General features: G+C 44.2%; 1 protein-coding gene across 1 annotated transcript in view; it reads left to right on the top strand.

Moving 5' to 3' along the window:
• IMPG2 (interphotoreceptor matrix proteoglycan 2) overlaps window positions 1-16,620 on the top strand; it is a 91,684-nt gene that overhangs the window by 18,801 nt on the left and 56,263 nt on the right. The window contains exon 3 of the mRNA XM_044992612.1: window positions 1,849-2,015. Coding sequence (XP_044848547.1) covers window positions 1,849-2,015 — 167 coding nt within the window. The remainder of the gene's footprint in view (window positions 1-1,848; window positions 2,016-16,620) is intronic.

The following is a 16,620-nucleotide window of genomic DNA, read 5'->3' as shown; positions in this document are numbered from 1 at the left end:
CTTCAGTTAACATATATCTTCTATCTAGGTGCTCACTTGTTAAAATTAGGAGCACAGTGTACAAGGGATAACTTTACCCACAGTTGAAATGCAGCTACTTCTGGGGTGCAACATGGCAGCTGTTTAGCAGAACAATAGTTTATGGGTGAGAAAATGCAAATGAAAGATGAAGGTAGAATGTAATTATCCCAGTAGGAATTTGGATAGGACACTGGGGTTAACATATTCTTGGGAAAAGAGTTATGGAGTTTTTCATGACTTAAAGTAATCTGAACCTCTGTTGTACTAGTACTTAAATGGCTTACATTACCATAGTACGAGAGTTCCTCACAATCTCTAATGTATGATACTTACAACACCCCTGTGAAGTAGGGAAGTGCCATTGTGTCCATTTCACAGATGGGGAACTGAGGACTAGAGAGACTAAGTAAGTTGCCCAAGTCACACAGGAAGACTGTGCAGGGGCGGCTCCAGGCACCAGCACGCCAAGCGCATGCTTGGGGCGGCATTCCGTGGGGGGCGCTCTGCTGGTCGCCGGGAGGGCTGCAGGTGGCTCCGGTGGACCTCCCGCAGGCGTGCCTGCGGAGGGTCCGCTGGTCCCGCGGCTTCGGTGGAGCATCCGCGGGCACGCCTGCAGGAGGTCCACCGGAGCTGCGGGACCGGCGACCGGCAGAGCGCCCCCCGCGGCATGCCGCCGTGCTTGGGGCGGCGAAATGGCTAGAGCCGCCCCTGAGACTGTGGAGATCAGGGAATTGAGTCTGGGTCCCCTGAGTCCCAAATTAGCACCCAAACCACTGGATCATCCTTCCTCCCCTCTCTTTTCCAGTATGCACTGCCTCCAGCAACAAAGTGCCACCCACTAACACCATGCCTGCTCATTCTGTTAGAAATGGATCAAATTTTAATTTTCCGGAGAATTTTTTCTATTGAAAGTTTTTTTTCATTTTTAAATTTGCAATTGTTATTGAAATTGAAATTTTTGGTGTGTGAGGGGGGAATTCTGCCATGACACTAAACTATCAATCAAAATTGGTGATGCAAAAACTGAAAGGCAAAAATGCAAAATAATTAACCAAACTAACTTCTTCATCAATAATTTGCACTGAATTATTTTTTTACAAAATGTTCAAATATTCATTTTTGATAGGGCTTGTTTTCGAAGGAAAATGTCCACCAGCTTTTCTGAAAAGGTATCATTCTTTCTGGAACTTTGGAGGGGAAAATACGTCATGGGAGTGACTGTGCATGTTTTGGGAATATGACAATTTGCTTCACTTTCTACCTCTTTACTTAAAGAGGCCCTGAAGCATGTGAGATGCAGTGTTGCCTATTCTTGAGAAACTTGGTGTTTTTCTTAAAGCCCTGGCTCCTGAAGTCATGTGAATACATGCAAATCTCAGCTTTAATTTAAGTTTCTAGCTCTCTTGGTTGCAGTGAAAGCTTGCAAATATGAACCTTAGTGTTTCAAAAACCAGAAGGCAAATAAATGATTTTTTTAAGTCAATTTCATGGTTTCTGGGGTCTAACTCTTGATTTTTTTAATACTTGGAATTGGCAATACTGGAGATGTTTATATTTTCCAGAACATAGTATGTCAATGTGACTTTTATTTTAGATTAAGGAGAACGGTAAGCAAAGTAAGAACAAATATGAAGTCTCTATTAGGGAGGCAACAATGTGTGCCTTTTAATACATAAGATCTTCCATTCTGAATCGCCTTAAAGCCCTGCCCACTTGCATATAGGCAGACAGATGTCATATATATTATTCAGAAAATAGAACTATAGCTATCCACACCCACAGAGACCCTCCACCTTGTATTTATATTGTGTATTTCTGCTTCTCTAGTGTGCCAGGAAGCAGTCTGGGAGGTCTTCAAGACATTCTGGGACAGACTTCCAGCACATGAAGAGTATCAGTACTGGATGAGTTTGTGTGAGGAAGGAACTATGAGCATATTTGAAATGGGCACAAACTTCAGTCAGTCTGAAGAGCACCAGAGCCTGATTAAGAAGGTAAGTGCAGTAGGATGGGGTCTGGTTACCAAATCTTTTTCAGGAAACCAGCATGGATTGTTATGCTCCAGTGTGCGACTGCAAATGACAATGAAAAAGATGGATTTTTTAAAAAGTACACGACTGAGTTTTGTGGTGCCTGGATTATTAATGTAGAGGTATTGTGTTAGGAAGATAAGGCACTATGCTCCCTTGAGGGAGAGCATTATGATGCAGAGGATGTTGCTTTAATGAGTACCTCAGTGCCATTCACTGCAATGACCTGGCTAGTGTGTACGTGGGACCATTGCCTTCTACTGGATGGAATCAGGCTTGTTCAGCTGTGTATCATAGGCTGTCTACAGCGAATAGAGGTTTTATTTCTGCTCAGATGGTAGGCACCTGGGGCTTCAGAGCAGGAGCCTCAGTTGAATTCTTGCTCTTACCAAGCTGAACAGCACAATGACAACACTGACATTCTGGTCACCACGTATTTGCTACACAGACACGCACGTGCGTATGATTTGCAAATGTGTGTGTTTGTAGACATTAGACTCAATATCCTGCCTAGAAAGTCTGTGGCCTTGTCTACATGGAGAGTTTACACAGATTTAACTAAAGGGTGTGACTATAAACCACTTTAGCTAAACTGGTGCAAACCCCTGTGTGAACAATCGTTATTTTGGTTTAAACCAGGCTTATTTTATCTTGTATCAGTTTGGCACAGCTTTAAACTAACCTGAAATAAGCCACTCTTAAACCAAATTGGCATGTCATCCCAAGGGTTTGCACTGGTTTAACTAAACCATTGCAAGTTTGTATGTATACGACATCTGCCTCTGTAACAATATTTATTTTTAATGGTTTTGCAGTTCAGGCACATATTTCTTATTTGAAGGGAGTTGATGGTGGAATGTAAGAGGCCATTTTTCTTTAATACAGAACAGTTTTTCATTAATGAGGAAGGCTGTTCTAAGATGTATGGTGTATTCTCTGATCTTTTTAAAGGCAAAAATCTCCATTACTTTTGAAGATTGGAGATGTGTGTGCTGATGAGTAAGTTAATGGTTGGGTAGACTTTGAGGAATCTTAGGAACACAAGCCTATAGGATGTGTAATGTATTGGTTAGTGTGTGTGTTCCTCTGCTGGTGAGAATATGAGATCAGCTCAAGTATTTGTCATGGTCCACTTGCTAGTGACTGACCCACAGGAGATATAAGCCTGAACAGCACTACAGCTAATGGTGCTTCTATCTGTGCTCATGTGTTGGTTTTTGTAGGTGGATGCTGGTAAAGTCCTGTTGTTAATCTTCATAAATATGTAAGAAATTTGGTAGTGTTGCAGCTATCCTTGGAAAAGTTTGCAACTAGATAATGAATAAAGTTCTAATGGAAAATTGTAAGGGACTTAGTTTTTTATTTACATTTTTTGAGTTTATTGTTGAGCTACCTAAAGAATTATAGTGGTATAGGCAGTGGAGAGTTGAAGGTTGTTGTCTTCTAGCCTTTACATATAAAGGCAGGCACATTCTGATGCATCTTAATGCCCACTGTTGCGTCAATGTTTTGGATTGAGTATTGAATATTACATGTGAAATCATTAAAGAATGAAGTGCTTTACGTCCAGCAATTAATTTAGGTTGAATTGTTGTCCATTCTCCTATACAAGGATGATTCTCTCTCTCGTGCATGCACTCACACAGTGTTTCTGTTCCCATTGCTGCCTTCTACCACTTACTTCTGAGCTCTTGGACTACTTTGCTCCACCCTGAAATTTCCACATGGCTCCACACTGCCTTCTACCTTCCCAATACATCCAAATGGCTCCCCCTGAACATTTGATCTGGAAATCATTGAGATAAAACAAACATGGAACCCTACCCTACCATTTTCAATTGGTTTTCAGAGAATGCATGCATTTTAAGGCAGCACGAGGACTTTAGTCTGCATAGATATACACTTTATGATTCTCTTTACTTTCAAGAACACTTTTCCTCTTAATTGTTGCTGCTTCATCCTTGAATGGATAGTCTGGCTTTCGTGAGTCATTGGCCGACTAAGTCTACATGACTCCTAGATGACTTTCTACAGCATTGGGTTGTGTCCTGTTTCTCTTGTCCTTTTCTCCAGCTGAGATGATGATGGCAGTTGTGTATGAAACCCTTAGCATATTTGTGGAAATTTGCTTTCTCTTGTGATGCTTGTCCATTATTTGCTCCCTTAATGGGCTTTGTCTTGAATTTTTTATGTTCATAAGGCTGTGTGACATACCCAGGTTACAATCTGGACTGATAAACAGCTGCGTCCCTTCAGTTCTCTAACTTGGGGTGCCTTTTACACTGCAATGTTGTGAGAGCAACCACTCCTGGTCTGCTCTCACACAACCTCCAGCATGTAGATTACTCCCAGTTCCACTATATGAGTTCTATAGCCAGTCACTCTTGAATTACACTGCAGAACGATACCAGCAAACTCCCAGTCTAACACTTTCCCCCAGAAATGTGCGTCTTGTACTGCCCGGCTCTCTCTTTCTGGACAATACAAGCTTATAAAGAGTCCATCATTTTATTAATAGAAAATGATATGCACAAATCCTGTTATCCCGAATGGAGTTTCCCAAACACACTGGCTTAGATAAAACAATAAAACAAGTTGATTAACCACAAAAGGATAGATTTTAATTAAATACAAGTAATGAGGCATGAAAGTCAGAATTGGTTACAAGAAAAATAAAAGTAAAATGCAATGGAAAAGTAATGTCTAACTGAACAAAGTCGGAGTGATTTCAAAGCAAAGGTCTCTCTCACCACATGCTTCAGCAGCCTTACTGGCTGAACTTCTTTCCTTCTCCCACCCTAATGCCACTCCCTTTGTTCTTCAGCCGTCGTGGATGCCATCCGCAAAGAGACGGGGAGGAATAATTTGGGGCTTTTGCTCTCCCTTCTTATAGTTCTTCCTCTTCTTTGAGAAGTATCTCCAGCTGGGCTTCTGGTGACAGAAAATCTGCGTGGATGGGAACCCCAAGTTGTTTCTTTGTCAAAATGTAGATTATTTTGGTCACACCCTCTTTCTGAGCTCCTGTGAGATGGGGGGGGAGAGATAGCTCAGTGGTTTGAGCATTAGCCTGCTAAACCCAGGGTTGAGAGTTTTGAAATATCATCTCACCAGGCATACTTGATACAAAAGATATCATAATCCTGTGAAAGGGATGCACACAGGGGTACAAACTGTCACAGCTTGTTCCTGTAAGATGCTGAGCACCTTAATACCAATCCTTGACTTCCTCTGATGGTGTTCAGCATAATAATAATAAAATAATAATAATATATGGAGATATACCTATCTCATAGAACTGGAAGGGACCCTGAAAGGTCATCAAGTCCAGCCTCCTGCCTTCACTAGCAGGACCAAGTACTGATTTTGCCCCAGATCCCTAAGTGGCCCCCTCAAGGCTTGAATTCTCAACCCTGGGTTTAGCAGGCTAATGCTCAAACCACTGAGCTATCTCTCTCCCCCCATCTCACAGGAGCTCAGCAGCTTGCAGGATGAAGCATGTGAATGGTCCACATACTCAGTTGCTTAACAGAAAGAATCTCTTCTGTCTTGCACTGTAGTAAACAGCAAAGCAGCATACACTTCGTTGGTAATTCTGCGGTCTATCTGCTTGTGTCTCAACCACTTAGCCCAGGGGTGGGCAAACGTTTTGGCCCGAGGGCCACATCTGGGTATAGAAATTGTATGGCAGGCCATGAATGCTCATGAAATTGGGGTTGGGGTGTGGGAGGGGGTGAGGGGTCTGGCTGGGGGTATGGGCTCCAGGGTGGGGCCAGAAATTAAGAGTTTGGGGTGCAGGAGGGGGCTCCGGGCAGCAGTGGGGAGGGTGAGGAGGGGGGTCAGGGCTCTGGCTGGGGTGGGGATGAGGGGTTTGGGGTACAGAAGGGGGCTCTGGACTGGGACTGAGGGGGATCAGGCTGGGGCAGCGGGTTGGGGTGCTGGGGGTAGTGGCTCAGGGATGCTGGCTCTGGGCAGCGCTTACCTCAAGCAGCTCCCAGAAGCAGTAGCATGTCCCCCTACTCCGGCTCCTACACGGAGGCACAGCCAGGCGGCTCCGCGTGCAGCCCTGTCCACAGGCGCCACCCCTGCAGCTTCCATTGGCCGCAGTTTCCCCCTGCGCCCCAAAGCCTATTGAAGTCAATGGGAGTTTTTCTATTCATTTCAAAGGGCTTTTGATCAGGTTTATATTGCACACCACATGTCAGATTCTCAGATAGTTTAAATCTGCATAGTTCCATTGAAGTCAACAGAGCTATACAGACTTACACCAGTTCTGGATCTGGCCCTAATTTGTCAACTGATTTCCCCAAGATCGTTGTTGTGTTCTTTAGTGGCACTTTCTGTATTTGACTGTGCCACCACACAGCTCAATAAATACACAATTCAGTGTGCCGAAAACTGGCTTCCAGTCAGATTTTGTTTTCTCTGGAGCTCCATGCCGCTACTTAGAGAGCCTGCAACATTTTAAATGTCTTCTTTTCCTCCTCTTCCTCCAAATTTTAATAGAATTATAAAAATTGGAAATGGAATAAATTTCATCTAATCCATCCTCTGCCAAAGCAGGAGAGTTTCCTACAATATAGTTTCTAAAGCTCTATTCCATCCACATTGTACTCTAAATAAATTATCTGCCGTTAGGTCCTTGCTAACCTTTTGTAGTTGAATTCCATTGAGCTCTCTATACAGCCTTCATCCTTCCCCACGTCATATCCCCATATTTCAGTAGGAAGGCCTAGAGCTCCTGGATTGCCAGAATTTGCCACTACACATGTTCACTGCTGTACTGACTCTCTTACCAGATCATTTTTGCAGTGAGGAAATATAGCTGTGGTCACCGAAATCTACCACCGGAGGATTACACTTTTACTCCTCCAAAATTGCAACGCTGCTAATAAGCCATCATTGTCTTTGTTGCTGTACATTCAAAGTTGGCTGCTTAAACTTTGTGGTGACTTCTATTGTACTGAATAGTTGACATTGTCCTGGAGATTTGTTTTAGCTGTTTAAATTACCAAAACAACTAAGCATTAGCTGCTGGTTTAGCCACTTGTTGCGACCCTTCTGGCTCATTTTTCTCATTTAAAAGTGACATTTCTTATTTCACATAAACGCTGTAAGTTGGAATCTTCAGAGTATTGTTTTTTATTCTAAAAAGATGATGATGTGGTGTCTCCTCTACATTTATTCCTCACTTCCCTATAATTTGCTAATCGCATGCAAAGGAACCTGGATCACTGAATTAACATCAGGCCTCTCTCTAGTCCTATACTAAGAAGATTAGAGGTGAGCTAATTGCCAGTACTTCCCTTGTTTCTCCTTTTAACTGTTAGAGCATGCTTATATGCCATCCACCTAGGAGACCAGGAGATGTGCAGTCTGCCTCTGAACTAACTTCTATTTAGGTTCAAGGTTAAAACTAGGTTGGAATTAGAGTTGCCAACATTGTATTTCAAAAATAAGGGACTGTTCTCTTAGCACCCCCGACCCACTCCTCTCCTGATATTATAATAGCCTTCATCCTTCCCCACTCCATATCTCAATAAATAATAATAATAAATAAATAAGCAGTACTTACCTAGATTCACCAGGGGTATTTCTTGCTGCTTTTTGCAGCACTCAGCAACTCCCGATCTTATTGTACAGAGATGAAAAAATAAGGGACGTCTCTTGTAATAAGGGACTTTTGGCAACCCAAGTTGTAACTGTGCCCACTAAACACTTATAAAATTCACAACATTCTTTATTTTATAGCTATAGTATAGGATTGAGTGAACCGGGTCAGAAAAAATGACACACTTCCCTCTCCTCCTCTCCTTGCTTGTATTATAAAACATTTCTAGGCTCTGGAAACCCCCATGTTTCAGGCCAGAAGCTAATTAGAGTACAACCGCAGAGTTACAAACACATTGGGAAGGGAGGTTGTTTGTAACTCTGAAATGCTCCTAACCCTGAACAAAATGTTATGGTTGTTCTTTCAAAAGTTTAAAACTGAACATTGACTTAATGCAGCTTTATAATTATACTATGCAGAAGGAAAATGTTGCCTTTACCCATCTTAATTTAAATAAAGCAAGCACAGAAACAGTTTCCTTACTTTGTCAAATCTTTTTTTTAATTTTCCTTCATTTTTTTAGTAGTTTACATTTAACACAGCACTGTACTGTATTTACTTTTTATTTATTTATTTATTTATTTTGGTCTCTGCTGCTGCCTGATTGTCTACTTCTGGTTCCAAATGAGGTGTGTGGTTGACAGGTCAGTTCGTAACTCTGAGGTTCTACTGTACTAGCTAAAAGATAGGAAGGCACTTCCTTTGTGGGCGGGCTGCCGTAATTGTCCCTGATGGAGATTCTTGCTCCTTCCTTTGAAGTAACTAATGCTGGCCATTGCCAGAGATAGGAAGGTGGACTAGATGAACCGATCAGTGGTCTGATCCCACGTGGCAATTCCTATGTTCTTTCTTTCCATTCTCGCTTTTTCTTCTTTCTCCCCTTTTCCAGATGTCTCATCTCCCACCTCCTTTTCCCACTTTCAGAGCAACTTCTTTGAAGGCTCTGAAATGTCCTGTTATCCTATTATTTTTCAGCTCCTGTTTTTCCATGTTCTAGCTAGGACTGGAACTGGAAATGCTGCAACACTGGTCAGATATCCAACCACAGTTCACTTATTTAAGAGATGCGGAGAGTTCAGATAAGCAATACGGATAGGCTTTTGTGATGCTTTTCTGAACTGAAATCCATACATTTTGAGACTCCCCCATCTCTAGCATATACAGTGCAACTAATACAATATTTTGTAGTGGTTTTTTTCATACAAATTGTATCCTAAGATGCTTTGCAGAAGTGTTAAGTATATAGTTACAGAGTTAAAAGAACAGAGAGGGAGAGAAATGTAATAAAGTACAGGCAAGGGAAAAAAGATGTTTCCAGATGAGATTCAAAATAGATGTACGGTCAATTATATCCACAATTACTTTACAATGCTTGACAACAAAACAAGGCCATGTAAAAACTATAGAATAAACACTAGAAATCTGTGCAAAAATTCTAGCCTCATGAATACAGTATAGTATCAGTTTTTCAAACCATCACCTAAGTCTAATATTTTGTGGCATGTTAGGATTGCACATTCCAGACTCAGACACTGAATGAGTAGTGGTATATTACATCCATGATCATATCATGAATCACATGACTGGCTCTGGTCACAAGAATACAGACTATCAATATATGGTGGTTAGATTAAAAAAAATTGGTCTTCCAGGAGAAGAAATAATTTGTTTTAAATAATGTTTATAAAATATTTTGTGACCTTCAGTTCTTTGAGTGTCCTCTGCATATTCCCACTCGTGGGATGCACCAACCGGTGCAGCTTGGACAGTGAAACCTTCTGTTAGCAGTGCCAGTTAGAGCATTCACACACCCCTTCTCCCCATTCCTTGAGCATGTCCTGAGGGTGTGTCTAAAAAAGAGAGCATGGTGTTGGTTGCCACCTCAGGTCCTTCCACTGCTAACAGGGGTGGCTCTAGGATTTGCGCCGCCCCAAGCAGGGCGGCACGCCGCGGGGGGCGCTCTGGTGGTCGCTGGTCCCGCGGCTCCCGTGGACCTCCTGCAGATGTGCCTGCGGATGCTCCACCGGAGCTGCGGGACCAGTGGACCCTCTGCAGGCACGTCTGCGGGAGGTCCACCGGAGCCGCCGGACAACCAGACCCTCCGCAGGCATGCCTGCGGGAGGTCCACCAGAGCCGCCTGCCGCCCCAAGCGGCCTTGACCGCTAATGCAGTCTAGTGTATTTGTCAGTTACGATTCTGTATAAGAGAGAGAGGTGGATTGGGACTGTGAATATGCAGAGTGCATTTCAAAGAACTCCAGCAACCAGTAAGTAACTGTCTTCATTTTTTTTGTTCGTTGGTCCAACATTGTGTCATGGCAAGTGTGGAAAGGGGTAGATGTGTGACTACTGTGGAGAAATGCAGGAGTAATGAAATGGGCACCAAACTTGTTGCTGTAACATCCAGATAATGTTCACTTATCTGAAATTGGAAGTGGCATTTGGCTAGTGAGGTGCGGATTTTGTTGCCTTTACACTTTGCTCGGTTAACCAATCTGTCTCTCTCCTTCCCCTTTCATCTGTAATTCTCTCATCCTCCCACTCCCACCCCTGAGCCAGACCTGCGATAACACACACTAGGCTTGATCCAGCAAAGCACAGATGTGGAATGTTGCACCTATAAACCTAGGCTAAAGCAGATTGATGAGCAGGACACAGAGCACAGGGGAGACTGGTCGTGCATTAATGAGAGCACTTCTGTGCAGCTGCCAAGTTACTGCTGCCCAGTGGCAGGAAGCAGGCCAAAGAGGGTATTTGCAAGATGAGATTTGCAAGGGAGACCAGGAGATGGGATGAGATAGAGTAGCTGGATAGTGTATGCCTCATTAGCAGACTGAGAATCTCTTAAGCCCTTGACTTCCCAGACATGATCATTAACTGTCTATGCCTGGCCCTGATTTTTTCAGAGTAGGAAACCTGGAGGGACAGGAGGCGTGAGTCTGATTTCCATGAAGTGTGGAGCCTGGTACTTAACTGTACTTGTGTCTGTGTGAAGTCTCTGCTCACACTCATGATGAAGCACAACAATTTAGGAATGTGGACAATTTTAACATCCAATTAAAAATAAATCAATAGTACACTGTTAGTTGCAAGAATATAGGTAGCTGACAGGAATTTTAAAATAGTATGGCATGGGCTGGCATGGCATGTGTGTGTGGTGGCCCCACAGACTTGCAGAGGCCAGGAAAATTGCATTATTTACATTTCAGAACATTTGTTACTAATCAGCAGCCATGGAATCATAGAAATGTAGGACTGGAAGGGACCTCAATAGGTCATCTAGTCCAGTCCCCTGCACTGAGGCAGGACTAAGTATTAAGTTCTGTTAGTACATAAGACTTGTTAATGTTAAATCTTGACTGAGAGAGTCCTAATTTTGGGGACTGTCATCTGGGCTGTCAGCATCTCTTCTTTAGAACCCTCCACTGGGCTTTTGATGAGGTCCACTGCAAGTATATATAATACCAGTACACAAAAACACTGCTGTGTATCGGTGATCTCTGTGGAATGTACCTGGCACAAACCCTAAAAAGGAAGGCACAGTACACACCCTTTATTACCCCACCCAGAAATGAACACCTCACAACTAGCACAACCACCATCCACCACAAAAAATGCACCTCAACTTTAACTATGCCCCAGTAAGGACACCAGCTTTCCAGCATCCCTTTCCCCAAATTCCATCCATCCACCTCCATCACAAACAGACCAAACGTCCCCCTCTGTTGTCCCTTCACTTCACAGTTTTGTCAAGTGATGCATGTTTGGGAAGTTCATGCAGTTCCTGGTCTCTGTCAAAAGCCAACAGCTACTTCATAGAAGATCCTGGTTGTTGTAAACCTCCTGCTCTCCCAGCACATACGATTCAGATATGATGAATAGTGCTGACCATTTTTGCATTCTTTTAAAAACAAAACAGGCTACAGAACTGACGAAAGCCCCCAAACCTCTCATAACGTATGCATTTTTTGTAATTTTGGGGCTAGAGGGGACCAAAATATCATGGGACTCAGAATGTGAATTTATTTTGTGGCCAGTTTTTATTGAAACTGAAACTAACCAATTGATTTTTTTTTTAAGCGCCTCAGAAAATTCAGGCATCTTTTTCACTCCGTTATCTAAGTTGATAATGAAAATACTGAACAGCATTGAAACCAAGACAGATCCCTATGGGGACCCCACTAGATGTGTCCTTCCAGTCTGACTGCAAACCATTAATAACTACTCTTTGAGTAAATTTTTTCAACCAGTTGTGCACTCATAGTAATTTCATCATTTACTTCTGAGAATGTCATGTGGGACTGTCAAAATCCTTACTAAAATCAAGATATAACACATCTGCTGCTTCCTCTCTAACTACAATTTTCCAGTATCCTTCCAGGAATCAAAGTTAGGCTGACTGGTCTATAATTCCCTGGGTCCCCTTTGTTCTAGGTACTATGATTGCTCTTCTCCAGTCTCTGGTACTTCACCTGTCTTCCATGAGTTCTCAAAGATAATCATTAATGGTTCTGAGATTGCTTTAGTTAGTTCCTTAAGTACCCGAGGGCAGTTTCCATCAGGCCGTACCAAGCATCTAACTTACTGAATTTCATCTTGTTGATTTCAGACCAATTCTCCAATTTATCAAGGTCATTTTAAATTCCAATCCTGCCCTCCAAAGTGCTTGCAACCCCACTCAGCTTGGTGTCATCTGCAAATTTTATAAGCATATTCTTCAAAATTCAAGCTTTATCCAGAGATTGTGATGAAAATTTTGGATAGATCAACCTCTGTTTTACATTAAAAAAAACAGAGTTTAAGTCCCACTTTGAGTTCAGAATATAATGCAAATGTAACTGGCATTGCAATATCTCTATCTTAATATTTTTTTGTGGGCACAGTTTTCAAACGTAGATATGTGTAACATGCTGTGCTAGCCCTGAAAAACAGGCAACAGGCCAGGCACAACAACTACAGATTTTGTTCCAGGAAAATGGCATTCTGGGAATTGTAGTTTCAGGGAGTCAGGTAACTGTAGGAAGGCATGTCAGGGAAGGAGGCAGGACTGTATAAGTTTGAGGAAGACGTGTGAACAGGCCCAAAAGGCAGGAAGGAAAACAAAGAATCCCAGAGTGGGGAGAGTTGTTTATCTGGTAAAGGACTCTTTGTGTGAGCCCCTGGACCACGTGGTGAAGGCTTGAACTTGTTGTTGAAAGGGCTGTTGATTTAGTTGTTTTTTGGCTTCCATTACTCCCAGGAGTGGCAGCTTTTTTGGTTTGGTCAGAGGGATAAACTACCCTGACAATGAGGGAAACTGAGGAGGCAGTTGGTGAGGTAAGCAACATGTCACAAGATGCTTTAATAGGGTGTCCGAGTCCCCATTAGCATGCTAAAATAGACACATAGATATGTTAAATGTACATTTATGTTGCCTAAATTCTGAACTGAGTGTTCAAATGTAGGATTTAGTATCTCATGAGGGTGATATCTAACAGCTTATCCCCTTACTGTCGTTTCTGACCCTCTCACATGTGCCCCAACTCTCCGCACCCATAACACCAATAATTGCTTCTAGTCATTCCCCTATCACGTGGGTTAGGGGATTTAGTCCCAGGGTTCCCCCCACTCAGCCCTTCCCCTTCCTTCTGGGTTCCTGACTGGTTTTCGACCTCCCTCTTCTTCCACCTAGGACTTCCTGGAGGATTGGCCGCCCGACCCTCCATGGTCGGGGTCAAATGTTTGTTTTGTGAGGGGCCTTCCTTGGGTAGTTGGGTTAATTCCCTGGCTGTTATCCATCTTTCCACCAATGTGATCATTTCGTCATAGGTGGACGGATCGTTCTGGCAGACCCATTTGCGGAGATCTGGCGGCAGCCCCCGCATGTAATGGTCCATGACCAAAGTCTCTAAAATCTCCTCCGGGCTGCATGCCTCAGGCCGTAACCACTTCCGAGCAAGGTGTATGAGGTCGAATAGTTGGGACCTTGGAGGTTTGTTCTCCCTGTATTTCCACTCCTGGAACCTCTGGGCCCGTACCGCTGCTGTCACCCCGGATCGTGCTAGGATCTCTGCCCTCAGCCGGGAATAGTCAGCGCCATCCTGAGTGGGCAGATCAAAGTAGGCCTTCTGGGCCTCTCCTCACAAGAAAGGGGCGAGAATGCTGGCCCCCTGCTCCAGGGGCCACGCCTCACGCTGTGCAGTCCTTTCAAATGAGAGGAGATACGCCTCTATGTCATCGTCTGCCGTCATCTTTCGCAGACAACCGGTGGCCCTCGGGGTTCACGTCCCATTGGACCCCTGGGCCTGGGTGGTGAGGATCTTCAGCTGGTCCACAACCTCGCACAGGAAGGCTCGATCTTGGGTCGCCTGGCTCATTAATAATTGGTTGGTTTCCTGCTGTAACCTCATGGACTCCTGTTGTGCCATCGCTTGAGCCCGGGTTGCCTCCTGCTGGTCCGCTGTGGCTTGCACCAGTGCTCTCACCACCTCCTCCATGGTGGTACAAACAACAACAACAAAAAAACCCACAACCAAAAACCCCAGTGCACTTTTTTTTTTAGTAAACCCCTCTTTGTTCCGCCACGCTGTGAACAATCACGATCCCACTTCTGACACCAGTTGTGGCAGAGCTCTGACCTTGCTCCCGTGGGTCCTGCACTTCTAGGTGGTTTATGCTAGCCTCAGTGGCTCACTGTGACCCTCCACTAGCCCTTCGCTTTCTAGGGCCAGGGTTACAGTCTACTGAGCCCTTTTCATCATAGGCTGCAAGGAGGTTGGTGAGAGAATTCCCACAGTCTCTGTTAGGCCTTCTGTCCTGACAGGGACCTGACTTCCCCTTCCAGGAGATGTTCCTGTAGTGGTGGGTTGGGGGGGAACCTGGGCCCGCCCTCTACTCCGGGTTCCAGCCCAGGGACCCTAATGGTAGCAGTTGTGGGCAGCCAACCTTTCACTGCCAGAGTTGCTACATTTCCCTGGGCCACTTCCCCAAAGCTCTCCTGCTTCTCTCTTCTTCACCCTTACCTTAGGGCTCCTTTAACGATGGTTTGAGGGTGTCTTCAGTAACCAGCCCTTCAGCTGCACTTCCTCTCCTCTGGCTCCCTGACTCCTCTGCCTGACTGGAGTGAGCCCTTTTTATAGTATCAGCAGGGCCTTAATTAGAGTCAGGTGGTCACATTACCTGAATGGCCTCACCTGACTCGTTACAGGTTAATTAGAGTCAGGTGTTCTCATTAGCCTGGAGCAGCCCCTGCTCTGGTCAGTCCGGGAACAGAAAACTGTTAATCCAGTGGCCAGTATATCTGCCTTCTGCTATTCTGCTGTACCCAACTGGCCTGGGTCTATCACAATTACATTGTATAAGATTAATTACAGTTGGTAAGAGAAGGCGTTGGAGCAAGGGAGCCAAAATCCAGCCCACACTTCAAAAGGAATGGTGTAATAACATGAGCATCTTTGATGTGAGCATCTTTTCATCAGGTTAACTTAGAAAAGACACATTGCATTTGCCAAAGATAGTCCCACTGGGTGAAAGTCATCCTCTGTTACCCCGATATTATTATTACTACTTTTGTAGTACTGCACTACTTGGGTAATGCTTTAGGTATTCAAAGGACTGTATGGACATTAACTACTTAATCCTCACAACATCCCAATGAGATAAGTAGATATGTAGTGTTATCTCCATTTTGCAAATGGAAAAATCTAGGCAGAGAGGTGAAGGGACTTGCCAAAGGCTACACAACCAGTCAGTAGTGGGGCCAAAATTAGAGCCCTGGAATGCCTAAAGCAGAGTGAAATTTGGAATTTCTGTTCTGCAGGAGATTGTGATATTTCAACATTTGTTTTAATCCCAAGTAGGGCTGAAAAGTGGAGATATTTGTTCTTTGCAGAGGTAAATAGTCCAAAAAATTTGATTCAGAAATGTTGCAGTATTTTGTTTCAATGGATTCAACTGAAAAAGAACATTGACATTCTGAAATAGGTAGCTTGGTCAGAAGGGAGCCTGCATCACACTAGGGGAGATGTCCTTCTACAGGGAGGCCAGTCCACAGGGGAGAATTAAAACTGCCATGAGGCAATGTGTACAATAGGAAATAGTTGAATATTGAACTGACTTGAAATGCTTAGGTTAGTTCAACAAAATGAAATATTCTGATCTGGGTTGAACTGACCCAAAGCAAAATATTTTTTTTTCCTGGCAGAAAATCAAAATTTGGGGGTAAGATTGAAATTTTCCCTGGGGGTGGGGGAGAGGAGAAGTGGATTTCAATTTTGCAGAAACTGCATTTTTATCAACAAATTGTTCTGACAGAAAATTCCCAGCTAGCTATACTTCCAACTCTGCTTGTTCCTCATTAAAATTGGGGTTTATTAGGGTTTCTTCTGATAATGGGCATGCCTTTTTAATTGACTGGGAACCCAGTACTACAGTCTTCATTAAGGCAAAACTCTTGAAGTCAAATCAGCTAAATGCTGCAGAACTGGTCCCTAGAAATACTGCTCATTATCTTATACACCAGGGATTGGCAAACTTTTTGGCCTGTAGGCCACATCTGGGAATAGAAATTGTATGGTGGGCCATGAATGCTCACAAAATTGGGATTGAGGTGTGGGAGGGGGTGAGGACTCTGATTGGGGGTGCGGGTTCCAGGGTGGGGCCAGAAATGAGGAGTTCAGGGTGAGGGAAGGGGTCAGGGGGTGAGGGCTCCAGCTGGGGGTGCGGGCTCTGGGGTGGGGCTGAGGATGAGGATTTTGCAGTGTGAGAGCGTGCTCCAGGCTGGGACCGAGGGGTTCTGAGGGCGAGGGGGATCAGGGCTGGGGCAGGGGGTTGGGGTGCGTGAAGGGGTGCAGGCTCCAGTTGTGGGTGCAGGCACAGGGGTGGGGTTGGGGATGAAGGGTTTGGGGTGCAGGACAGTGCTCTGAGTTGGGATTGAGGGGTTGGAGGGCAGGAGGGGGATCAGGGCTGAGGTAAATGGGGCGTG

This window comes from Mauremys mutica, chromosome 1, assembly GCF_020497125.1.
Source record: "Mauremys mutica isolate MM-2020 ecotype Southern chromosome 1, ASM2049712v1, whole genome shotgun sequence".
Taxonomy (NCBI): domain Eukaryota; kingdom Metazoa; phylum Chordata; order Testudines; family Geoemydidae; genus Mauremys; species Mauremys mutica.
The sequence above is the reverse complement of the archived record's forward strand: the minus strand, read 5'-3'. Positions and strand labels throughout refer to the sequence as shown.